The following is a 25,638-nucleotide window of genomic DNA, read 5'->3' on the forward strand; positions in this document are numbered from 1 at the left end:
TCTGATCACTGGACATCATGAGGAGACAGCGCCCACAGGCGTCTCAGCCATGCCAGGAGCCTGGCGGGAGGGAGGGGGGGGGGATCCTAAGCCAGGCCCTCCCTCACTGTCCTTTGGCTTCCTTTTTCTCTGCTCTCCCTGTTCACCCATCCAAGCCAACGCCGAACCCACGTGGATTCTGCCTGCTGCCTCCCCCAGTACTGCCCCAGGGGAATGCCCTGCTCCCCCCCCCAGTACTGCCCCACGGGAAGGTCCTGCTGCCCCTCCCCAGTACTGCCCCACGGGAAGATCCTGCTGCCCCCCCCAGTACCGCCCCACCAAAACGCCCTGCTGCCCCCCACACACACCCGTGCCCCAGTATCACCCCATTGTCTCCAGATTTACCCTGCTGCAAACATGGCGCAGAATCGGCGTGAGACACAGCAGAGCCCCAGTCCCCGTGGGGCGCGCATGGGGCACAGCCAGTGCACGAGAGGCTGCGTGTTCCCCTGCACAGTAGCCTGCCCCGCTCACATGCCCAGCTCCACCCTGCTCCATTTCTCCCGGAGGAGACCTACCACAGCCCTTGATGTGTAGGTCCTCCAGGGGGATTTCCTCTCTCTCCAGCCAGCAACTCAGGGACTGGTTCCCCAAGTCAGCCCGGCCGCTCCCCTGCCACAGCTGCAGCCAGCGGATCCCACACGAGCACAGGAAGGGGTTCCCCACGAGGACCCTGGGCGGGGGAGAAGGACGGGAGGCTGGTCAGGTGGAACGAGGGAGGGGGTGCTAAGGGCTCTGTGTCAGAGCTGGGGGAAATTTGGGTCCCGTTGGAGTTTGGCGGGGTGACAAAGCTCTCACCCCTGAGCCGACCCCATCCCTGGACTACAGGTCCCAGGCAATCTGGGATTGAGAGGGTACAATGGGAACTGAGCTCATTCGGCTCCAGAAGAGGCAGAGCCAGCAGAGGACAGGGACCCTCAAAACATTCAGCTAATGGGCCAACACAGGGCTGTCAAACCCAGGAAGAGAATCCCTGGTCTAGAACGAGTGGCACGGTTCAAGGGGCAAGAGAGTTCCCTTCTCCTAACATAGAACCCGCTCGGTCATGGCCTTCTAGAGCAGATCTAGAACCCGGCCCCTAGAACACGAGTCTAGAACTGAACTGGAAAGAGGTTCCTAGAAGAGGTCTAGAACCGATCTGCAAATGGGCTCCTGGAACAGCAGGCTAGGACTGAATTAGGAAAGGGTTTCTAGTCGAGCTCTTGACCAGACACGGAAACCTGCTCCTGGAACGCGAGTCTAGAACTGAACTGAAAAGAGGTTTCTATCAGAGTTCTGGAGCAGAATTAGAAGAGCGCAGCACCCCGGCATTTAAACAGAAACCGGTCTGTGGATTCAGAGGGTTGAATAGAGACCCGGCGCATTCACTAACTAACCGACACCCCCAGATCCCCCTGTCCCTATGCTTGGGCAAGGAAGGACGGATCCAGAGCAATTGTTAGCTGGTGGCACCTGCATACACCAGTTCTGGGGTTGGCCCACCCACGACAATGGCCCCACCTTTGGGGAGGGGCTCGATCCTCCAGCTGGTGTCAATCCGGAGTGATTCCGGTGCAGCAACCCTGGGGCACCAGGCTCTGAGTGTTGCCCTGGCAGGCGACAGTTTGGGGAAAGGCCCCCGTCCGGGTTTACTTACAGTTCCTGCAGGGCCAGGGGGTGGAACGTCCGCCAGGAGAGCGACTGCAGGTAGTTGGAGGAGAGGTTCCTGCCGGCAGGAAGAGAGACCCCCGCTGAGCTGCGGTCCTGGGCCCCCTCCCACTGCGACGCGGAGAAAGCCGCGCTCCTCCCCGGGCTGCAATGAACTGGCCCAAGCCTACCCAGTGGAAAGTGCCCTCCAGCTCCCACTGAGCATACGGCAGCTCATGGGAGGTTGAAAAGACCCCGTCCACCCTGACTGGGTCATTCCCTTCCCCCAGCCTGGTTAGAAATATCCCCCACCCTGCCCTCGGCGGAGACAATTCCACAACCTCCGGGCTCTCAGGCAGGGGCTCAGCCTTACCCATCTATCAGGCGCCAACAGGGTCCTATAACCACAGTGGCTTTGCTTTGCACAATTGCAGTGGTATTTATCCCCTCCAAGGGCAGGAGGGAAACTGAGACCCAGAGACACTAAGTCACCTTGGCCAAGGTCACCCAGGGAGTTAGAGGCTGAATGCAGGTCCCCCCACTTTCTCTCTGTCCTAATTTGCCTGGGTTGCTCTTGAGCCCAACTGCTCCAAATGATCATCCCTGGTGCCCCCCTGCCCAGATTGTCAGCTCCTCAGGGCAGGGCCTGTGGGAGCGCCAGAGAGCCCCAGTCATGGAGCAGGGCCCCGTGGTGCAAGGCGCTGTACAGACACACAGTGAAGACAGGGTGCCTGATTCAAAGAGTTGATAAGAGATGAGAGAAGGTGGTGGGGGACAGACAGAGCACAAGGAAACCAGCAGACAAGGCAGGGCACCATGACGGGCCGTGAGCGGCCCCAGCTCACCGGCTGCCTACCCGTTGTGGTGCGTTTTGTGGCTATCAGGCCAAAAAGACGTTTGAAGAAGGTACTCAGGTGTCTAACTCACTTAGGCATGTTTGTAAATCCCCCCAAGTTGCTCCTCTGCATTCCTAAGCGCCTAAATACCTTGGTCAACCCAGGCCCCTGTACTGGGCACAGTCACTTTCACTTGGGAGCGGAAAGCGCTGCCGTTCGGATCTGGGGGCACCTGAGAGGTGCGTTATAGGAGCAAAGCATTTGCTGTCCCCCAAAGCATGGCCTTGTGGGCAGAGAGGGGTGAATCAGGGCCCCTCCATCATGCGTTGGAGGAGAGAACCAAGCCGTCCTCCCCACCAAGTTAAAACCCCCTTGGGATCAAGGGGAGCCCCCCGCACTGCAGCTGAGACCCCCGTTCTGCCCCCGCCCTTCCTCAGCGTCGTGTTATTGATCTACCCCCTTCAATCCAACGGCAGGATCAAAACAGCTGCAAACACCCGGAGGGAGGGGACACCTTCCCGGGGGAGGTGGGAAGGGATGGAGGGGTTGAGGAGTGATGCCGATCCCTGGAGAGCAGGTGAGAGAGACACCTGTCCTGGGAATGGGGGCAGGCCAGGGGGTTGCTGCATGCACATGGGCGGGGGACAGGGACTCCCGCCCCAATGCAGTCGCCTGGGGGCAGTGCGGCTTCCCCACGGGGTGCGCTGGGAATGGGCCTCCCTCCTGCTCAGATCGATGATTTCTCACTCAGCAGCAAGGCCCTGCGGCCCATGTCACCCCCCCCACCCCTCCACCAGGGCCCCGCTCCCCACAACCCCGTGCCCCAGCGGCGGAGGGATCGAGTTCTGCTCCTCAGGTCGATTTCAGTCGGAAAGACAGCTGTGCCCAATCAATCCCCCTGGCCTCTAGGCAGCAGGAAACAAAGCCACCCAGCAAGGGCAGGAGTTAGCCGGTGCCTGACACTGATGGACGGACAGATGGACAGATAGATAGATAGATGTGTATCAGCTGCTGAAGCCAGGGGCTGGCTAACATGGCAACCTGGCCCATTCGGGAGGGCACAATCCAAGATTTCGGAGACCTGGGTTCAGCTCTGCCACTAGCCTGCTGGGTGACCTTGGGCAAGTCACATCCCCTCTTTGTGCCTCAGTTTTCCCTCCCACCTTTTGTCTCTTTCAACCGCAAGCACTTCAGTGTGAGGGCTGTCTCTCGGGATGCCTATGTACAGCGCCTGGCGCAGCAGGGCCCCATCTCAATACGGCTACAGGTTGCCCATTACACTGAAAAGACGAGGTCCCCCTTCACTGGGGAAAAGGCAGGCCCCATGGCACAGAGCGACGCAACAAGGGCCCTGCAGGGGGCGCTACTCACAAATGGGTCAGCTTGGGGTTGGCGCGGAAAGCGTCGGCAGCGATGTACCGCAGCCCGGAGGCGGCGATGGTGCTGGAAGGGAAGAGCAAAGACACGCCGCGAATTTCCAGGTGCCCAGGGCCGACGCCACAGCAACCCTCACGCCCGCATGGTTGTGCCAGGGCTGAACTTGGCCCAGCAGCAATGCTCCCTCTAATTTTTGACAGGTTGTGTGTGCAAAAAATTGCTTCTGTGCAAATTGTGTGCGCGGGGTTTCGGGTCCATGCACGCATGCGGCCACGCACCCAGCTTCGAGGGAACAGGGCTCAGTCGCTTTTCTTCTGAGCCGCAGCCCAACTCCCACTCCCCGCAATGCCTGGTCTGCACTGTCCCAGTGTGGGTGTGAACGCGCCCCCCCCCCGTCCCCGCCGGGCATCCCCTGCCTGGTTCTCTGATTCCCCCAGGCAGCCCAGCACTGGTTAGAGCAACCTGAAGGCTGCTCTAAGTGACACCAAAGTCTGGGGAGTGCAAAGGGGATAGTTAAAGCTACCTTAAGTCCCTATATCCTTGCCCCAAGCCCCATCCCAGGGGCATCCTCAGCTGAAGTGGGCTTTTGCCCCCTATTATACACCCCTTGCATGCCCCCCATCCACCCCCCCACACACCATGCCTATGCAAGGCTGGGGCTACTCACAGGTTCTTCAGCTCCCGCAGGGACTTGGTGTCGGCCTGAGTCAAGCTCGTCACATCCTTCTGGTTCTCGATGACCCTGCAGGGGAGACACAACCTGGCATGGGGCCCGTCAGTCCCCCAGGGCCTTCCCCCTGCCTCTCAAAGCCAGGCTCTCTCTCTGCACCAGGTTGAGCGTCAGCCGGCTCCAATCCTGCCCTGTCCTGAGGGGGCACCGGGGCTGAGAGAGTGGGGAAGGGGGAGGTTTTAGCACCTGGCCTAAGAGGCAAGGGGCGATGGGAAGGGAGACAGGGGGTTCGTGGGGTGCTCAGGCGGGGCAGGCTGTCAAATTCCGAGGGAAGCAAATGACTTTTTAAAGCAAGTTTCTGCTCAGAACAAGGGGGCTGTCCCGCCGGCTGGAGGGTCTCATCCCTCTTCCCCACCCCCCCACTCCAAAGCTCTGCCCCCCCTTTGCCATTATCCCCGGGGCAATGAGGCTGTGGCTCACTGGGCTGCCCACGCTGGGGCCGTGGGGTGGCGCTGGCAGAGAGCCCAAGGGAGGGGGCCAGGAAGAGATGCTGTCAACGGAGCCGTGGGTGCACGGTGAAAGCCGACATCTCAGGGACTCCTGCGCCAGGCGGCCCCATCCAGAGTCGCCACTGCAAAGAGCCGCCGAGCCCTCACTCTGGGGCGCACCCTGTCTAGCAGCCTACGCAGCCCCCCTGCTTTCACTGCAGCCCCCCAGGGCCTTGGGGCAGCGTGGCCTAGTGGATAGTGCACAGGATTGTGACTCGAGAGACTTCAGTTCTGTTCCCGGCTCTGCTCCCAGGTGACCTTGGGCAAGTCACTTCCCTCCTCTGTGCCTCAGTTTCCCCACCTGTACAGTGGTGATAATGACACTGACTTCCTTTGCAAAGAGCTAGGGATTGTTATTAAAAGGGGGAAATGAATGTATCTGCAGGCAGGGAAGGCTCATTAGCCGCACTTTATAGATGGGAAAACTGAGGCATACCACGATTAAAGGCCAGATAGACAGGTGCTCTCAGCGCCCATGCTCAGGGCTTGATTTCCCGGGGCTCAGCTCCCCTTCAGGCCAGACTGTATGATAGGAGTCGAGATCAGGGCCCTTGCCCTGGTCGATGCTGCTCAGACACGGTGAAGTGCTTGGAGCCTGCCCCGCTGGGGTGTGTACAGCAGGATTTTCATGCTGCCCTCTGGGGACTGTCGGCCCCAGGTCACACAGTGAGCAGTGTCAGAGTCAGGCCAGGAGCCCCGGTCTCCTGAGTCCAACCCATGGCGGCTGGGCCGGAGCTGATTAACCCCAAAGTGGCTCCCGCGGGACAGCCAGGGATCGGACCCAGGCTGCTCACGCAAGCCAGAGCCAGAGGGCCCCGGCCGACGCCAGGCACTGCTCAGTTTAGCCAATGCTGCAGTCCTGGTCCATAGAACACCCTGCTAGCCCAGCCTGGGTCTCCCTCCCGCAGGGCTAACGACACCCCTCAACCCTGACGGCTCTGCCAAAGCCCCTCAACCCCGATCTGCAGCCCCCCGACCCCGCTGCTCCAGCCCTGGGCCCCTCCACTCAACCCCCTCACGCAAATTCCAGGAGCCTCCGGAGGCTGCTTTTATTTCTGCACCTCCTTGACCTCCCCCCTGCCCCTTCCCCACTTCCCACTCGTATTCAGGACCGAAGTGGCCTTGAATTTTGGGGGTGGCTGTTTCCGGGGAGCCCTATGGGTCCCGATCCTCAGACGGGGCTCAGCAGCCGTGACCCAGATGGGAGCTGCAGGGCCCGGCCCCCGTGGCAATCAGCTGGAGACAACTGAGGCAGGAAGCAGGGGGTGGGAGGAAAAAGGGTTGATTCGGGGGGAGGGGGGAAGAGATGAGTTTCCAATGCATCTTAAGGCCCCGATCCTGCCCCTGTTGAAATTAATGGCCAAGTGTCCGATTGGGCTCAGGGCACAGACTGCCCCAATACAGAAACCACCCCCTGCATCCTGCCTACAGGTAGAGACCCCGGTACAAACCCCCAACAAAACCAGCCCCATCCCTCTGGGCCAACCTACCAGATCCCCCAGCACCTGGCCCTGCCCCACCCCTTACGCGGTCACGTCCCGCACTTGCAGTGACCCTGCTAGGCGATGGCGAATCAAGCCCAGGAGCACCTGACAGGATCGGGGCCCCTTGCACCAGTGATGAAGAGGAAGGGGGGATGCCCAGAGAGTGACCAAGATGGGACAGTGCAATGGATCGCTAGGGGCAGGGTCCCTTTAAGCCCACTGGCCCCAGCCAGGACGGCGATGGATGGGCATAGGGGCAGGGGATGGACGGTGAGACATGTCTCGCCTGCCGTGCTTTATGATCTTGGGCTGATTCAGGGTCAAACCCAGCTCTTCCAGCCGTTCCCCCCACCCCTGCGGTCCCCTAAACAACTCCCCCTTCAGCATGTCGAGGGGACGGAAAACAGTGCCAGAGGCCTCGGGGTATCCACAAGCAGGAAGAGCTCCCCTCCCTCCTCCTCTGTCCATGGGACTCGTCCCCTATGCTGGAGGGATCCCCCACTCCATGGTGTGTCATGTTCCCTGGTTTGGAGAATCTGATTGCCGCTGAGACCCCTCCACAAACTCATAGCACACGTGCACTGGCAACAAGGTCAGGTTGGCTCGGGGCCCCCCACCATCCCCTGGGCCCATTGCCGTAGCTAGGTCCTGGATCAGGGTTCAGGGGCTCTGTGGTACAAGAATGAAAAGAGGGGTTTGCTCTCCAGAGCGCCTATCACTGGCACTGAACCCCCTTCGATCCCATCCCCCTCGATCAGTCAGCCCATGTTCCCGCAGTCTGCTTCCCTGCACCGTGCCCGGGGGCCTGGGAGCCCAGCAGCCAGCCAGCCGTGCAACACAGGAAAACAGTGGCCGGCACACTGCAGCAAATCCCAGCCAGCCAGCTGCACATCATGCCTGCAGCGTGGGCTGGGCTCCCATCCCCAGCTCCAAAAGTCCACGTCTGAGCGGAAGGAGAATCCCCATCAGCTCTTAGCATTACAGAGACAATGACACACAGGGGAGCAGTGCTGATTCTAGCCAGCAGGGGGGGCAGTGGCACATGCTCAGACAGACAGACCCCCAGCCAGCGCACCACCACATCAGCACGAGGGCTACAGAATATTCCTCCTGCCTGTCTGCGCCCCACGCCAGCCCCCCGCAAATCGAAGGGGCACAGACCAGCAATCGCCACTGCCCCCAGGGGGGTGACGTCAGTCCCCGTCGCTCTGCCGGGACGCCTTCCCGATGGTACAGGGGAGAACCGACAGGTTCCCACCGAGCGGGAGGGGGCTGAACACACGTGCCTGTTAAGAGGGGTGCCAGAGGAAGGGCAGTCTAGGGGATGAGCAGATTGGCCTAGGGGGCAGCGCTGTGTCCCCCTCGTGAACCCCACCCCAGGGCTCTGGGTCAGGCCCACAGGCTGACGCATGGAGTTACTTGACACACGCTACATCCGTGGAACACCCAGGGAGCGGCTAGGAGCACCGGCTAGACCCAGGCGTAATGGGGCAGGGGCCAAGCTCTGCCAGTGCCCCTCGATCCCGACCTGCAGTCCCCTGCTATCCCAGCCCTGGGCTCCTCCAACTCGCATTTACAAAGCTCAGGGAGCAGATAGAGCAGGAAACTGGGGCTTGAGCCATTTTTGTGCACCACGTATTCTGGGCCCTGCCAGGCCCCTGGAGTCACTCAGAGCAGCCTCTAGGCTACTCTAACTCTCACTCTGCTCCTCATGGCCCCAGGGGGACAGGGAATACCCACAAAGGGCAGTGCGCTGCAGCCATGGCCTCGATCCACCCCCCTCTGCCAGGGGCTGGGGGGTGTGCAGAGCCCTTGTGCCAGGTTCACCTTGGCCAGGAGGCCCCTTGTGCTGGGTGGGATTCCCAGGGGACTGTTTTCCCCTTCCTTTAAGGGCCCTTTATGCTGTCGGAGCAGCCTGGGGAGCCTGGGTGTCACTGAGAACTAAGCCCCCATCCTCAGCTCATCCCCCACCCAAGCCCCCAGCACCCAGTCCCTCCAGCCCTAAATTCAGCCTCCTACAGCAGCCACAGTCCCTACAGCCAGGCTGCTGCAGGGTCATTAGCACGGGACAATGGCCCGCCCCACACACACCTCCCCCACAGCGGCAGGAGCTGAGAGCCGCTGGGCCTGATTTACAGCCCCGGCTCCCTTTGGCCATCAAGGGGCCTTATTTCATCATTATCACCCGCTCTCCTGCTGCTTTATGTCATCCCCCTGCGGCACTGCCATCTCCACAGCGACCCGCGCGAAGCTCCCGGCATCTGTCCCCAGCCGCGGAGCTACCAGGCCTCGGCACTCAGCCATTTTCCCACCGGGGCGGGCCAGAGGGTGCTGGTGTGGGGCTCAGGATGCCTGGGTCCTATTCCTGAGTGTTCACCTCTCTGTGCCTCAGTTTCCACAGCTGTAAAATAGGGGGCCATGTCACAACCTTTCCTGTGCTTTGAGATTGATGGGTGGAAGCCACTGGAGGCTGTTCCTGGGGCTGGATTCCACTCCCCGCCCCAGGGAGCTTTGCCTTCAAGAGCGACTCTAGTTACTGGCTCGTTATTTCCATTTCCCGACCGAAGTGTTTCCCCCGCACCCCGAGTCAGGTGACGTCGAGTGGTTACAAAAATCGCTCCCCGTCCCGTTCCCTGCACAGAGTCGCTGAACGTCGGGCGAGCCCCACACACGGCCCTGCTGCAAACCCTGCCTGGAGATGCGAAGGGGAAAGGAAGAGGAGACTCAGAGAACGGGAGACCTGCGGGTTTTTTGCCCTTTGGGTCTTGCTCTGATCTAAACAATCAGGGAGGCTGAGACCCGCCCTCCAGCAGGTGCAAAAGCCGCACTGAATCCTGCCATCGCTGCCCTCACTATTTCTCGGTCCTGCTGGCCCAGGAAGCAGTGTCACTCCCCGCGGGCCACAGCTTAGCTCCTGGCTGTCTCACATGAGCCCTGAGACCCAGCTGCGGGTCACTGCCCTCAGAAAGGCCCCCCTTGCCTCCACTAACTCCAGTCCCTGAGACTGAATCAAGCTGCTGGGGCATGAACTAAAAGCATTGCCCCATAGGGAAGGGGTCTGGGCCGAGCTCCCATGCTGGGCCCATTCTGCTCTCCAGGGCCTGGTATAGCCGAGGGGGATGGAAAACTAATGACCCAGGGAGCCTGGCACAGGGATCCGGCGGAGGGGAGAATCTCTCGTGAAGAAGCAGAGAAACATTTTCAAAACCTCGGACGACTGTCCCCCTTTCAGGAGGCTGATTTGTCCTGCGTACCCCCAGGTCTCACCTCACTTAAAAGCGACTTGCTTACAAAACCAGACATAAAAACACAACAGTGTCACAGCTCATTGGTACTGACAAATTGCCGACTTTCTCACGTTGACCATGTAATTGTAAGATAAATCAATTGGAATATAAAGCTTGTACTTACATTTCAGTGCATAGAGCGGTATAAACAAGTCACTGGCTGTATGAAATGTCCGTTGGTACTGACTTCGCTAGGGCTTTTCATGTAGCCCCTTGTAAAACTAGGCAAAGATCTAGAGGAGCTGATGTACCCCCTGGTAGACCTCTGCGTAGCCCCAGGGGTACGTGTACGCCTGGTTGAGAACCACGGGTGTAGACACAGCTTTGATGAGCCAGGCCTTTTGAAAATGGGGTTTGAAAAGGGTTTAGGTTCCTAAGTCACTTAGCTAAGGTACCCCTAGCATGGCCGTAATAATTAGCTTTTGTTATGATGGGAATTTGCTTCTGATCAATAAATGATCCATAAAAGGATGCAGGTCTATTCTGACCACGGCCCAATGGTCAGAATTTAAATGCCACTCCACGCCCTCACTCCTTTCTAGCCTCACTCCCATGCCACACACCCCAGCGGATCGGCCCTTTCCTCTAAACCTTCACTGAGCTGGCATCCAAAGTGCCCCATCGCTGGCACTGCCAGGACCCACCGCCCACCCCAGCAGCAGGTAAATCTCTCCTCCACGCAGTGCCCAGCGCTCTGGCTCAGCTCCAGTGCCATGCTTAACTGTCAGCCCGGGGAGAGGCCGCTTGATTTCCATGGGGCTCCTTCCCAAGAGCTTCAATTGAAGCAGGCACTTAAGTGCTTTGCAGGATGGGGGCTGGGGCCCTCCGCCCCACACAGGAGCAGGGCTGGAGCACAGGCCAGGATCAGAGCCAGGCGGGACCCTGGGAGCGCTGGGGGTGGGAGGGTCCACCACAAATGGGCTGGGGGCAGGAATGTCTGGGGGAGACCGGACCCTTCTAGGGTGGACCCTTCTAGGGCAAGCCAGAACTGGAGGGGATGTCGGGGTGTGGATTTGCAGGCAGGAGTCCCCCCTGAAACTGACCCCCAGTGACACGACAGGGCCCCAGGAGCGCTGCATTGCGTGGCTCCCGCCAGGCTCTTTGTGAAGGGGAACACAAAGGAAATGCAACGAACTGAGCCCAGAGAGTCACCGGCTGCAAACTAGACGGTGCTCCACAAACCAGGTTTCTCAACCCCCTACCACAGCCCCGGGAGCCATGCAGGCTCGCCCCGGCCACCCCCAGCCGTGCACGGGCAGATGGCATTGGCACTTGGAGCAGACCGGCCCAACCCGCCGCCCGTGGGTCTGCCCCAGAAGCTATGCTGACTTACACCCCCCCTGTGGCAGGATTGGACAAGGCGCAGATAAACGCAGGATCCACGGCTCTCCTGGAGGCTGGAAAGGTCCAGCAGAGCATGGAGCTCAGCTGGGGTGGGAAGGGATGCCAGAGCCACCCAGGGGGAAATGGATGCATTCGTCAAACGCCCATGGATGTGCACAAGCAAGGTGAATACCAGGGCCTGATTCCCAGCTGGGCCAGCGAACTGGAAATGAACCCGCATGTTCTCCATGCAGCACTGTGGGAAAAGCTTGTGACCCAGCATCTCCAGGCTGCAGTGAGTTTAGTGGGTCCCCGTCCAACTCCCTGCCACAAAGCTGGCCTCTGACCCCTGCCCTTCAGCACCCAATGCATACGTTAACCCATTCACGCCAGCAGCGCCCGCTCCCCAAGCTAGGGTCAGCATCCTTCCCACTGTACAGACTGGGAAACTGAGGCAGGAGAAGGGCAGGACCTTCTGCAAGGCTCCACAGGGGCTGACCTGCCCGCACCACCTGGCTCTTTTGATGCCTCGTAATGGGCTTTAAGCACAAGGGATTCTGCCTCCCGCCTCGTCCCATGCTGCTCACAACAAACTGGGAGCAGCCTCGGCAGAGCCACCGAAGCCTGCCAGAGCCCAGTGTAGACAGAGCCCCGGGGCAGCCTGCCGGGCCCTGCGGCAAACACCCAGCATGGGAGGGTCTGACCGCCTGGCTCCTCAGTGCACCAGGGGGTTGGGGGCGAGTAACAGTTGGCCCCAAAGCCGGGAATCCCGCCCAGATACAGCAGCATGGGCCTAAAGCAAGAGCTGCCCTGATCCTCAGCAGGTTTCAGGGACTGACCGTGGCTGGGGCCCTGGCCCCACTGACTCCCCTGGAGCGAGACCCATTTACACCAGATGGGGATCGAGCCTGGTGCCCCCTGTTCAAGCAGGGCCGGGGGGCCCCTCCCAGGAGCACAGCCCCCACCCTGCTATGGGGGTGAGGGGAGCAGACACGGGGGAGGGAAGAGGATGACAGGCCGTGCATGCTACAGCATCAGCCAGGGGTGGCAAGGGCTTCTCACAGAGACAGTCAGTAGCTGGAGGCCACAGCCGCTGCTCTCAGGAAGGATCCCCCAGCAGGGCAGGGCCAGCCCCATTCACAAGCAGGGACCAGAGGGGCGGGGAGGGGAGCAGCTGGAGATGACACAGCAGGGGAGGGTCAGAGCCAGGAACTGAACCCAGGAGTCCTGCTGCCCCATGGTCTACACTAACCCCCAGCCCCCACTCCTTCCCCGCACCAGGAATGTGGCCCTGCTGTGACCAGACTCTGCTCCCCTCCCAGAGCCAGGGACAGGACCCAGGAGTCCTGGCTCCCAGCCCCCTCCCCCCCCCCACACACACCCCCAACCCACTAGACCCTACCTAGTACAGCCAACACGCTTCTCCCAGAGAGCAGCTTCTCCTCATGATCCACCCTGTAGGGAAATGGGGGTGGGGTGGGGTCTTGTGAGCCCCTAATGGGGGGGAAGTCGCTTGGGGGCAACCAATAAGGTCCAGGGGGTGTCATGGAGAAGGGGAACCTTGGGCATGGGACGATCCATATTGTAACAGCCGGACTAGCTGGGCATAAACCACCCCCATCCCGCACTTCGGGGGTAGATCTAAAATCGAGAACATCCTGCTCCCCACAGAAATACCAGCGTCCGGTGCTCACCCTGCCCCTACCCAGCCCTCCGCCCCACACTCTGTTTGCCAAGGGCCCCAGCTGTCGTTGGGCACAAAGCACGGCCGGCCTGAGCTGGTGGCATCCCGCACCAGAGGGAGGATCAGGCTCCCCCTGCCCCCAAACTCCCCAGCGAGCTGGGCAGGGAGAGCTCAATGCAAAGCCCACGCTGGGCTCCTGTCCCCCCATAATGCCCATACGCCCTGCAAAGAGCACCTGGGGCTGGACCCCTGTTCCCCAGCCCCTGCTTCTCCCTTCTGTGGGGCAGCCTGTGTAGGGGGCAGCATCACATCCCCATTGCCACACCCACAGAGCCAGCCAGGGCATTGTCCTACCCACCCAGAGCGCTGCTGGCTCCCCTCCCCCTTCTGGGCTGTGCCAGGCTGTGGGGCTGGCTGCCCCATGCCCCAGCACAGGGGCTGTTCTAAATCCACCCCTGCATGGGGGGCCTGAGCCTGCGTGGGATGGACAGGGGTGCAGCTAGGGGACCTGAGAAGGAGAGCGGTTCCCCGCCTGGTCCCAGGGGGTGGGGTCTCCCCAGTCTGCTCCGATCCTAACTGGGGCGGACACAAGCTACACATGGGGTCTGTCGCCCATCCATCCCCCCAGCACCCAGCCTGGAGCAGGGGCATGGGACGGGTCAGTTCAGAGCCCTGGGCACCCACTTATGGCCAGCTTGGGGGAGCCCTGGGGGTTGGATTGGGGGGGTCTCCACCCTTTACATCTCTGAGCCTCCCCCACATAACATCCCCCTAATGTCCCCTCTCCAAAAACATCCCTGCTCCCTGCACCCCGATCTCCTGGGTCCCCGACCCCGATACCACCTCCCCGCCCCTCCACGACAGCCCCGTGCCCCACGTCCACCTGCCAAGGTGCCCCCCACGAGTTATGGCTCCCCCACACTGGCCCCACCCCGGTCACTGGGTGGGTGGGGGGGGTGCGCTGGCATCTTCCACCACCACCACCCCGCCCTGCCACTGGGGGGGGGGGGTCCGCTGCCAGCTCCTGCCCCCTCCCCACCACGGTCACTGGGGGGGGTCGCTGCCAGCTCCCGCTCCCGCCCCACTCACACTTCGGTGAAGTTCTCCGTCCCCACCAGCTCGCCCAGCCCGCGGACGCGGTTGGGCTCCAGGCACTGGAGCGAGGTGGCCCCGTAACACCTGCACGCCCCGGGGCAGGGGGCCGCCCAGCCCAGGGCCAGCAGCAGCCAGGCCAGCAGCAGCCAGGCGGGGCAGCAGCCCGGAGCCGGGGGCATCCTGCGGGGAACCGGCATCGCGCTGCCCGGCGCCTCTCGCTCCCCACCTCGCCCGGCACCGGCTGGGAGCGTGTGTGCGGGGGGGGGGGGGGGGGCGCCCGGCTTAAAGGCAGAGGCAGGATCGGGCTGGGCGGGGCGGAGCCTGCGTCTCCCCAACACGCCCCCCGGGAGCCGCCGGGCGGTGGGAGGCTGAGGGCTGGGGCTGGCCAGGGAGCCCGGCGCTGGCTCTGCAAACCCCCCGGGGGGGCACCGCTCCGGGGAGAGCGGGGATGGGGATCCGCCAGCAGCCAGCGCCAAACAGCCCGATCTGCAACCCGGCCGGACAGCCAAGGGTGGGAGAGGAAGGGGGGCTGCGGGTCGGGAGTGAGGGGCACCGGCAGAGCTGGGGGGGGCAGGGCAGGGATACCGTGGGGCTGCGGGTCTGGAGTGAGGGGCACCGGCAGAGCTGGGGGGGCAAGGCTGGGATACCCTGGGGCTGCAAGTCGGGAGTGAGGAGCACCCGCAGAGCTGTGGAGAGGGGGAGCCCAGGAGGGGATAGCGGGGGGGAGGGGGCTGTGGGTCAGTATTGAGGGGTATCAGCTGAGCTGGGGGGGATCCCAAGGCTGGGACAGCAGGGGGCTGCAGGTCGGGAGTGAGGGGCACCGGCAGAGCTGGGGGGGCAGGGCTGGGATACCCTGGGGCTGCAAGTCGGGAGTGAGGAGCACCCGCAGAGCTGTGGAGAGGGGGAGCCCAGGAGGGGATAGCGGGGGGAGGGGGCTGTGGGTCAGTATTGAGGGGTATCAGCTGAGCTGGGGGGGATCCCAAGGCTGGGACAGCAGGGGGCTGCGGGTCGAGAGTGAGGGGCACCGGCAGAGCTGTGGAGAGGGGGAGCCCAGGAGGGGATAGCGGGGGGGGAGGGGCTGTGGGTCAGTATTGAGGGGTATCAGCTGAGCTGGGGGGGATCCCAAGGCTGGGACAGCAGGGGGCTGCAGGTCGGGAGTGAGGGGCACCGGCAGAGCTGTGGAGAGGGGGAGCCCAGGAGGGGATAGCGGGGGGGGGAAGGGGCTGTGGGTCAGTATTGAGGGGTATCAGCTGAGCTGGGGGGGATCCCAAGGCTGGGACAGCAGGAGGCTGCGGGTCAGGAGTGAGGAGCACCCGCAGAGCTGTGGAGAGGGGGAGCCCAGGAGGGGATAGCGGGGGGGGAAGGGGCTGTGGGTCAGTATTGAGGGGTATCAGCTGAGCTGGGGGGGATCCCAAGGCTGGGACAGCAGGAGGCTGCGGGTCAGGAGTGAGGAGCACCCGCAGAGCTGTGGAGAGGGGGAGCCCAGGAGGGGATAGCGGGGGGGAGGGGGCTGTGGGTCAGTATTGAGGGGTATCAGCTGAGCTGGGGGGGATCCCAAGGCTGGGGCAGCAGGGGGCTGCGGGTCGGGAGTGAGGGGCACCGGCAGAGCTGTGGAGAGGGGGAGCCCAGGAGGGGATAGCGGGGGGGGAAGGGGCTGTGGGTCAGTATTGAGGGGTATCAGCTGAGCTGGGGGGGATCCCAAGGCTGGGGCAGCAGGGGGCTGCGGGTCGGGAGTGAGGGGCACCGGCAGAGCTGGGGGGGGCAGGGCTGGGATACCCTGGGGCTGCGGGTCGGGAGTGAGGGGCACCGGCAGAGCTGGGGGGAGCCCAGGGCTGGGCTAGCAGGGGCGGGGCAGCGGGGCAGGGCTGAGGGGTGATGGCAGAGCGGGGCTGGAATACCAGGGGGCACCGGTGGTGCCGTCAGCCGTGGGGCAGGCGGCTCCGGGGCTCGGGCTGGGCCCCCAGGATCCCCAGCTGCGTTGCAGCCGGGGCGGGGCGGGATTTCCAGGAGCCTGGCACACCGTGGGCGCGGGAGGCGGCCCGTGAGTCAGGTTCCGTGGAAGTCCTCAGCTAAGACGCGTGGGGCGCCTGCCCCGACCCGGGAGACCCTCCTGCCCTCCTGGTGCTGGGTCGGGCTCAGCCCCAGGCCCTGGCCCTGCCCTAGAGCCAGGGGGTTCAGGGGGGTCACGCCCCCCCCCGAGCCTTTCTTCAGCTGACAGACAAGCCCCAGCTGGCAGCGCCTCCGGCCTTAGAGCTCAGTGACCCCGACACGGCCCATAACCCCCTGGCCCCCGTGGGGCGGGAGGGGCTCAGTGAGGGGCGCTGTCCCCTCGCCCCAACACACGCCTGCACCCCCCCGCCCCACCCACAACTCGCGCAACGCAGACACGAGTCTCACATACCTGACACACACGCCCCCCCCCACACACACACGCTCCCTGCACACCCCCATCACACACCCCCTCCCTACAGCTCCCCCCCATCACACCGCCACACAAAGGCTCTGGATCCCCCCCCCCTTCACTTCACACGGGCTTGGCCGAGCCTAGGGACCCCTGGATGGAAAAGGGGTTTCTGCAAATCCCGCCCCTTGATCCCCAGCCCCCCGGGGGCGCAGGCAGCGGGCGGCAAGGAACAGGGCTGAGGAGGGGCCTTGCAGCCCGAGCCCGCCCCGCCCCGCACACCCAGCGTCTTCCGGCTGCGCACCAGAGGTGGCTGCATTTTAGAGATGTGACTCCCGGGTCGGTGCGTCTCTTCCTCCCTCCCGTCCTTCGGGAGCCTGTCAGAGCCTCTCTCCCCCTTCCCACCTTCTTGGAAGTGGGGGCGGGAGGGAGGGGGCAGGGCCCGCCTGCGTCTCAGATCGTGTTCTTGCCTGATGCGAAGTGATGAATCCCTCGCTGAGGGAGAATTCCAGGAAAGCGCGGCCATTAATAACCGGCCCTGGCACGATTCATCGGTGGATCTCAACGTGCTAGACGGAGGGAGGCCGTTTTACGGGTGGGGAAACTGAGGCACGGAGCTGGGCCAGCGGGCCAGAGCTGGGAATAGAACGCAGGTCTCCCCGCTGCCAGGCCACTGCTGTCGCCACTAGGCAGCACCGCCTCCCCTCCTACTGCCAGAGGCGTCATTCCCATGCAGCTTCATTCGTGGTATGCCAGTGAGGGATGCAGAGGGTCTGCCATGGGGCAGAGTTAAGGCCGTTAGGGCACCCAAACTGGGTGTTTCCTCCCTCAAATCCATCACCTCTGGATTTGAGGGTTCCCCCCCTGCGGCCACCCCCAAGTGTTCAAAGATCAAAAGCTGACCCCCCCACCCCATCATGGAAATGCCCAGGATTCCCTGGTGGGGTAACCAGGCTCCCCGCCACCCCCTGGCAGCCGCACACCGAGCCCGAATGGGAAGCGAGGCACCATCTGCAGCAGAGGGGACGGTGCTTACAAAGAGCAAGCGGTGGATGGCTAAAGACAGGAAGGAGTCAGGACTCCTGGGTTCTGTGCCCAGCTTGGGGAAAGCAGGGTGGCCTAGTCTAGCGGGTGGGCCTACCTGTCCTTTCCCACAGGGCAATGAGATCCCAGCCCTCTGCTCCTGCAGGGCCATACGGGTTCATGGGTAATTTCTGGGTCACTGATCTCTAAGGGGATGAGATGCTGCCAGCTGGGACCGTTGCTGAGAGTCCCGGCCTCCCCAGCCCACACAGCAGGGGCCTTGAGCCTGCTGAGCACACAGTTGTACCCCCAACCCACCTCTGCAAATTATCGATCGGCTACTAAGCTTGGGAACCGGCTGCCTTCGCCCACCTGCGCTCGTGCTATTTGGAGTGTCAGATCATTGATTGGTGAGCTCAAGGCCCCCTGCGAGCCAGGTCCAGAGCCCAGTCCTGCACAGAAGTGGTTGCATATCACTGCCCCCATTGTACAGCTCGGGAAACTGAGACAGGAGGGGGTCTCCTAACTGGCATTCCAGTACCCTGGCTACTGGCCCATGTTCTTTCCCCATGCTACATCATGGGATGGGACAAGGACAGGCAGCTCGGTCCATCCACGGACAGCAGTTCTGCTGCGGTTCTCCACTCGCTGAGCCGTGGTGCCCTGGGTACGCACCGCCAGGGACTGCGGTACCAGGGTCTGCTGGAGGCCCCATGATGAGGCAGAGATTAGACGTCTTTGCAATGCACAGAGAAATCAGTCCATCCACCACTGAGGGGCAGCCCCCTCTGGCATGGAAGGTGGCAGCTGATTACCATCTCCCAGCAATGCTGCCCAGCCATTTAGGGCAGCAGGTGGAGGAAGACCCTGCATCCTGACAGTGCTGTAGAGGGGACTGAAGAGAATCACAGTGTCAAATCCTCACGTTGGCATTTACCCAGAACACCAGGCTCGCTCTGCCGCAGAGAGTGCTGGGATGCAATGCCCAGGGGGCCGGGGCGGGGTTTTACGTCTCTTCCAAGGCATGGCAGCTCCCATCCAGGGGGCAGTGCCAGGGGATCCGTTACACTGCATCCCAGGAGGGGGTCCTGCTGGGGAGACGCAGGCTCCTCCCTGCCTTTAAGCCAGGCAATCCCTGTACACATGCTCCCAGCCTGCCAGGCCAGCCAGTGCAGGGGGAGGTGGGAGGCTGGGCTGGGGCTGCCCTGGGCCAAAAGGATGCTCCCAGCTCCTTGCAGCTGCCCAGGCTGGCAGCTTCTGCCCCCACCCCGGGGCATGCAGGTGCAGCGCATCTCTGTGACCCTAAGGGCAGCAGAGTGAAGAGTGGAGCCGGCGTCCAGCCCCAGCTCAGCCACTAACCCGGCCGGGGGCCTGCAGACATGGCTGGTCCCTGTGGGACAGCTTGGCTCTCCTCATGCCGCCCTGGGCACTGCTACGGAGGAATAGCACAGCCTTTTCAGACACTCATGGTGACCAACTGCACTAGTCAGGACTCCTGGGTTCCACTCGCAGCTCTGAGAGGGGAAGGTGGCTTAGTGGCTGGAGAAAGGGACTGGGAGGCAGGACACCTGGGTTCCGTTCCAAGCCTGACTGTGTGACCTTGAGCCCTGGCTGGCTACTGGCATTGCACCCAGACCCTTGGATCCAGCAGAGGGCTGAGTTCCGGCCTTCAGTGAACAGTGTCTGTCCCGCTCCCCCTCTTCAACAGCCCCAGTAATTTTCTCTCTCTGTCAGATGCTCCGCCTACCCATCCCAGGCTCCTCCCACTGTCACCCTGTCCCCAAGTTTGCCAAACCCAGATTTGCCTCCTCCTCAGCTCAGAAAGCATCCCATTGCTCCCTTTTCAAACAGATACAGCATTCTTCACTTCCTCTCCTAAAGCGCCACTGCACGGCTGGTAAACAGCTGCCATGCCCCACCCCAGAGGCAGCTGCCTTTCTGTGCTGGGAGCTAGGTCAGGGCTGCGGCAATGGGGCACAGCAGCTGCAGGGAGTTGGGGAGCTGGGTCAGGGCTGGGGTGGGTCCATGGCTGTGCAGATCCACCAACTTTTGGAGGCACTGGGGTTGCAGTGGACTGCGGGTGGGGATCAGGGTTTGTCCCACAGAGCCTGGCAACTCCCAAGTGCCACCCAAACCTTAGCCCAGGAGTGGGGCAGGGAACACCCGCCCAGCCTACTGCTGGGGACCATGCTGCTGGGGGAGACGCTGATCACTGTTATCTGCTTGGCAGACAATCCCAGAGCGAATGCCGCGCCGCCCACATCCTTTGCTCCCATCCTCGCTCCGCCTGGAGATGGCCAGACCTTCTCCCAACGTTCAGTTTCAGAGCCAGACTAGCATCTGCAAAAACCTCACGCTCTGCTACCATAACCCCTTCGCTGAGTGCATCATGGCTCCTCTTGCTGGCTGGCCTGCTGGCTAGGCAACAACAGCCTACTACTGCTGCTAGCTGCCGGAGCTGCTCCGCAATGGCCCAGAGGTCTGTGCTCTGGTGCTGAAGTTCCCCCTGTTCAAGCCCTGCCAGAAGCTGGAGGCTTTTCATAGGCAGCAAGGGATATTTCCAGTAGAGTTGGTTCAATTGGTCTTTGTCCTTCATAGAATCATAGAATACCAGGGTTGGAAGGGACCTCAGGAGGTCACCTAGTCCACCCCCCTGCTCAAAGCAGGACCAACCCCCAATTTTTGCCCCAGATCCCAAATGGCCCCCTCAAGGATTGAACTCACAACCCTGGGTTTAGCAGGCCAATGCTCAAACCACTGAGCTCTCCCCTCCCTCCTTCCCTCCCTGCAAAATGAAGCCTGATGCCAGGCTCAAGGCAGGAGCCCATGGACAACACTGCAGCCTCTTGTGGCTCTGACTTTGCCATCCGGGGCTGCAGCCCCAAGAGGGAGCTGGTTGCCTCGTGTCCAGGAGCTGATCTCTGGAGCCAGCATGAAACCAGTTTAGCCCCAGCTAAGAAACCAATTTAGCCCCAGCTAAGCTGCTTCCCAGAGAGCTGATCAGAGGCCTGGGGATGCATGCGGTGCTGGTTCCCGGGCCGTGCTCAGTCGCTGCGTGTCCGTCTCACGCCCTCTGCTGCTTGCTGGCCACGGACTCCCATCTCTCTGCTCCGTGGCCCCCATCGCGGTTTCCATCCATCCGCCCCCATACAAGGGGGGACTCAGGCGAGGACTGGCCGTGGGCTGAGAGTGGTGGACGAGGGCTGGAAGCTGCGGGGAGGGGCAGGGAAGGAATCCAAGTGTTGCAGTCCCCGACTGGCCCAGCTCTGCGAACCCAACGTGCTGCCAGACGTGGAACTAGCCCCCTGGGTGCCCTAAACAGGAATATTTTGCCCCCCGCATATTATGTCTCACTCATCCCCTAAAAATACGAACTGCACTATTTCCACAAACCAGAGCAACACCGCGCACGCTGCCCCCCCCTGTGAAAAAGGCAGTGTTAAATCAAATGAACAGTGTTTTGGGGGGTAACACTAAATCGGCCCCCCCACCCCACCCTGGAGCTGCCTGGGGCCCTAAGCAATTGCTTCGTCTGCTTCTGCCTAGCACCACCACAGCTCTCTGCCACAACCAGTAGTAGGTCCCTTATCCTCCCTGTCCCTCTGGTGAACCGGGCTACACAGGCCCAAGGGATTAATGCTCAGGGACAGCGTTCGGCTCGGCTCGCTCCCTCTCTCTCCTCTTCCAACAGCAGGGCTGGGTTGCCAGGCAACCTGTGGTACCCGCACACAGTTCTCTACCTCTTGAGCTAAAGGAAGGATACCCCTCGCTGGCAGCAGTAGTAGACTGTTCTCCTCGAGCAGGCCAGTGGGTAGAGCAGGGGCATGACACACACACTGTAGGTTACCCCAGTGAAGATTGTGGTGCTGATAACCCAGGCCTCAACGCCCCAGCCTTGTCACTTTGTGTCGCTCCCCAACCCGGTGTGTGTTTTGATTGTCACCCATCAGAGCCAGTCACGGCATCAGTCCAGTCCACAAACCAATCCAGCTTTGACCCCAGGCTCTGAAAATAAAACCCAAGGAACCTGCTTGCACGTTGACAGGTTTCAGAACGGTAGCCGTGTTAGTCTGTATCAGCAAAAACAAAGGTGTATGTCACCTCAAACTTCAGTGGCTAGTCCATACAGAGGATAACAGCCTACTACCACCGCTTGTGTAACCCACTGGCCAGCATGTGTTACACACACCCCTGCCCCATCCACAGATGTGGGACTGTCAGAGCCCCAGCTACAGAGCCAGTAGCTCAAGCTGGACAGCTGGCTGCTTTTAATCCTGGAGCGTCCCTGGCTTTACGTCCTAGGCTGGCTAAGACAACGCCTGGCAAATGAGGTCCACGCATACTTGTGACAGAACATTGTCAACGGACCCTCACACGAGCCCTGCTGGGGGCCGGCTACATGGCAGGAACCAAGTTGCCACCAATGGCACCCAGATGCGCATGAGCAATGACGAAAAGAAACCATTGAGCTTTACGGTCTCCTTTATTTGGACTTCTCTGTGCCGTCGCTGCAGCCGGCTTCTCCGAAGTCCCTTGTAGAAGCCAGCTCCAACAAATAACACACCAAACGTGTTGTGGTCACGCCCACCGAAGTCGCTGAGTTTGCAGGTGTGTCACTGAAAACATGGCTTGGTCCAGAGCTTGAAGGTTTTAAGCGGTGCAGCCAAGCAGATGGAGGGGGCAGGAGATCAGGGCTCAATTCCTGGCTCTGCTGGGTGACCTTTGGCCTCCCTGTGCCTCAGTTTCCCCATCTCTACAATGGGGCTAATGGGGCTGCCCTCTCCTTTGTAAAGAGCTTTGAGATCTACTGATGAAAAGGGCGAGGGAGATGTTCGGCGTTCCATAACCACTCGGCTTCAACTCTTCACCAGACCAATCCTGCTTTCATTCCTGCTTCGGCTGGGGCTTTTCCGCCCGCAGCCGCAACCCCCAACACAGGTTTAAAGCCTTCCATTTTCTTCTTTTTCCTTTCCCTCCAGGAAACAAAAAGGGGGCGGGGGGGGAGAATCACCTTTGTATGTTTAAAAAAAAAAAAAAAAGATCAGTAAACCTCTGTCCTCGCAGATCTCCCGCTGGGGATCTGAAAGAGGGTGGTGGAACCACGATCGGGGGACCGGAGTTTGTTCAGCAACCGGGGCCACTGTGGAGGAAGGCTCTGTCATTAACAGACACTTTCATGGCATGAAATACAACGGCTGGAGAAGCCTCAAGCCTCTCAGCAGTGAAGTTTTCATGGCAAAATGAGCGTCCGACTTCCCGGCCCTGTGGCACAACGCCCCCACTTCAGGGGTTCAGACAGCATGAGGGAGGCCCCAAAAATTCCTGAGGCTGGCTTGGGAATCATGAGATTTTTTTAAAATAAATCTTGGGTTCTTTTCCTTTGCCGTCTGCTTTCTAAGCCTTTAGGGTCAAGTTTCCAAGATTTTCTTCACAACCACGAGAGACAGAAACTTCTTTTTTTAAAAAAAAAATTAAACCAGAGATTCTCACATCATCACATGACTCCAGCAGCTGGAGCTTTAGGAGAAACACCAAATCTCATGGGACTCATGCTGAAACCAGGAATGATACTGCCCATGTCCCGTACAAAGCCCTCGCTGATGTCCCCAGGGGAACAAAGCCCCAATTACCTGGCACTGGTAGGTAGCCAGCCAGGACAAGGTGCCGAGTTTTCATCTCCTTGATACAAAAAAGATGTCAAGGCGCGTGCAGGGAGGTTGGTGAAAAGCAACAGACACCTTAGGGCTGGTGAGACAGGTTATGGAGGGGGGGAGATTAGGGGAATGAAGGACTTGAACATCTGAACCTCAGGGGCTAGTCCTCCCAGCCATCCCACAGGCAAAACTCCCGTGGAACTGGGTGGCGGTAGGGGTGACTTCCAGCAACCAAGCACAAGGATTGGACAAGGAGGGAGAGGAATTGCTTCACACTAGGGTGGTCCAAGGAGCCTTTCCCTTCCCATCCTTAAAGTCACCGCACCACCGGCCTCCAAAGGGAATGGACTCAGTGGGACTGGGAAGATCTTACCCTTCATCAGCAGCCTGGAGAGGAAAAATTTTCTCTAGCCATCTAAATTTCCCGCTTCGGAGGGCAGGGACCACCTTTTTGGTGTGTGTTTGTACAGCACCTAGCACCACGGGGTCCTGGGCTGCAACTGAGGCTCCCAGGCGCCACTCACAACAGATAATAAATAATAACAACAACATCTGGAGGCTTTCAGCCCATCTACCTGCCAACCCCCACTGGCCCAGAGAACACTGCTGCCCATGCAGATCTCTATCTGGGGGAGCCAGCAGCTACGGACCTTCGCTCAAGCTTGGCTGCAACATAGACCGTCCCAAGGTGGGTTTCAGAAAGACACCTCGTGATGAGACTGAGAGTGCCCCCAACCCCCAACTAGGACCGGCCCAGAGAATGAACGTGCATCCTTGGGAGCCAGGAGATGCAACTTCTCCTCCCCTGGCAAAAAGGGAGGAGGGATTCAACAGCAAACAGGTCACCGTTGGGAGCCCCCGCAGCCGCGGCTGCCCCGAAGGCAACGGAGCTGTGTCCGGTTACGCCAGCTGAGGCCTGGCTCGGTGTGTGCGTCCCAGGGGCTGGAAGCATCGTTAGTGTCTGAGCATGCCAGGCCACACAACCGCAGCCTTGCCCGAGTCTCAGGGATCCACCTCCAGCCCTTGCCGGCTCCAAGCCGGAGGCCATCGCTCCCAGCAGCTGGCAGCTATGGAGCTGGTAGAGACCTGGAGCGCCCAGCACCCCTCACCCCCCCAGCTGGAATTGTCAAGTGCAGCGGGGCACCGACGATTCCACCCAGCTAAGGATCTGTCTGTGCCTTGGCCGGAAGGGGAGAAAACATCCCAAAGTGCCTTCAACCCCCCCCCACCCCCGAACAACTCGAACAAGAACCAAGAGAAAAAAACAAAGGACAAGAGGTGAGGGTCCCCATGCCCCACACACCCCACAAGAGCAGCCGCTCGCCTGCATTTCCCACCGAAGGGGAAAAGACCCCTGTGTCCAGGGAACAGCCCAGCCCTCCGCTGTCCGGGCCCCAAGAAGTGGGACATTGTTTTCTAGCCAAGGAGCTGTCTCAGTACGTTGCTCGTCCCAATGGCTTTGCCCGTCAGCGACAGGAGTGTCCGTTTTAGGCATCCGTCACCCTGCACCGCACCTCGAAAGCGTCGCTGACGGAGCAGGCTCTGTGCTCGCGGAGCGCCCCGGGTTTCCCCTTTGCCCAGACACTCTCGGCTGCAATTCAAAGGCCCAGTCACCATCTCCCCCAAATCGTTAATCAGCTTCTTGCTCTGCCGTCCCTCTCAAAGCCTGCAAGAAGCCCTGGCATCCAGGAGGCAGGGGACCCAAAGGGACTCCTAGGATGCAGTCGGGGTCTTTCCCCCACCAGGAGGGATGACAACCAGCTGCTCACGCGGATCAGATCCAATCCCAGTGCTGCGATGAGTGGAAGGGGTATCAGTGCTGGGGATCCCTGGGAACCTGGACCTCCAGAGAGGTCAGTGGCGGAACCAGACGGTCCATTGCATGGTCCTTTGGAACGGATAATAGCTACGGGGTCTTCTCTGCAATGAAGGCTTTGGAAGCAGCCGCGGCCTGGCGCTCCCCGGCTCTCAGAGGCACGGCGCCCCATTCAAGTGACAGCAGTTCCTGGGATAGCCCTGGTCTTTCTGTGGGGCGAGGGCAGGCCCGGGGCAGTCGTTGGTGGCAAGCGGGAGGTGCAGGGCAGCCAGGGTGGAGGGCGGCTCCTCCTCCAGCAGGTTGTCCATCTCCACATCCGAGGGCTGGCAGGAGCCCCGGCGCTTGTTCTCAGCGCTGTAGAAGAAGGAGAGGTTGCGGAAGCTGGGGGTCATGTCGTCCTTGATGCTCTCCAGAAGCTGGGTGAAGCAGGGGCGCTGGCGGGGATTCTGCTGCCAGCACCAGCTCATCAGCTCGTGGCTGGGGGGAGGGAGAGAGGAGACAGATGGGTTTCAGTTGGATCCAGCCAGCCGGAGGAGCAGCCCTTCCTCGCCCGGCATTCAAGCCGGGGACAGGAACCCGACTTAGTGCCCTAGGGGCTAAGGGCATCCACCCCCAGAATAGTCCCCACGCACTGCCCTGCTTGTGTCCCCTGTAGGCGTGCCCCAGGGGCGAGCTGGGTCTCCCATTCAGCCCTTGGCCTCTCTGCTGAGGCTGCTGGCCGGGGGACCAGCCCATGCTCGCGGCGTCCGCCCTGCTAGGAAGCAGGGCCAGGCCT

General features: G+C 61.2%; 2 protein-coding genes across 4 annotated transcripts in view; both read right to left on the reverse strand.

Annotated features, from left to right (window-relative positions):
- The window catches only part of NTRK1 (neurotrophic receptor tyrosine kinase 1), a 29,376-nt gene extending 15,210 nt beyond the window's left edge, over positions 1-14,166 (reverse strand). Inside the window, exons 1-5 of the mRNA XM_073323484.1 lie at positions 13,964-14,166; positions 4,546-4,620; positions 3,873-3,944; positions 1,676-1,744; positions 558-712 (exon numbers count right to left, since the gene is read on the reverse strand). Of these exons, the coding sequence (XP_073179585.1) occupies positions 558-712; positions 1,676-1,744; positions 3,873-3,944; positions 4,546-4,620; positions 13,964-14,166 (574 nt within the window). The remainder of the gene's footprint in view (positions 1-557; positions 713-1,675; positions 1,745-3,872; positions 3,945-4,545; positions 4,621-13,963) is intronic.
- Positions 14,167-21,865: 7,699 nt separating this feature from the next.
- The window catches only part of INSRR (insulin receptor related receptor), a 40,196-nt gene continuing 36,423 nt past the window's right edge, over positions 21,866-25,638 (reverse strand). For 2 of the 3 annotated variants that reach the window (XM_073322748.1, XM_073322750.1), the window contains exon 22: positions 21,866-25,340. In XM_073322748.1, coding sequence (XP_073178849.1) covers positions 25,016-25,340 — 325 coding nt within the window. In that variant the 3' untranslated portion in view covers positions 21,866-25,015. The remainder of the gene's footprint in view (positions 25,341-25,638) is intronic. The other variant, XM_073322749.1, reaches the window with a different exon arrangement.

This window comes from Lepidochelys kempii, chromosome 24, assembly GCF_965140265.1.
Source record: "Lepidochelys kempii isolate rLepKem1 chromosome 24, rLepKem1.hap2, whole genome shotgun sequence".
Classification (NCBI taxonomy): Eukaryota; Metazoa; Chordata; order Testudines; family Cheloniidae; genus Lepidochelys; species Lepidochelys kempii.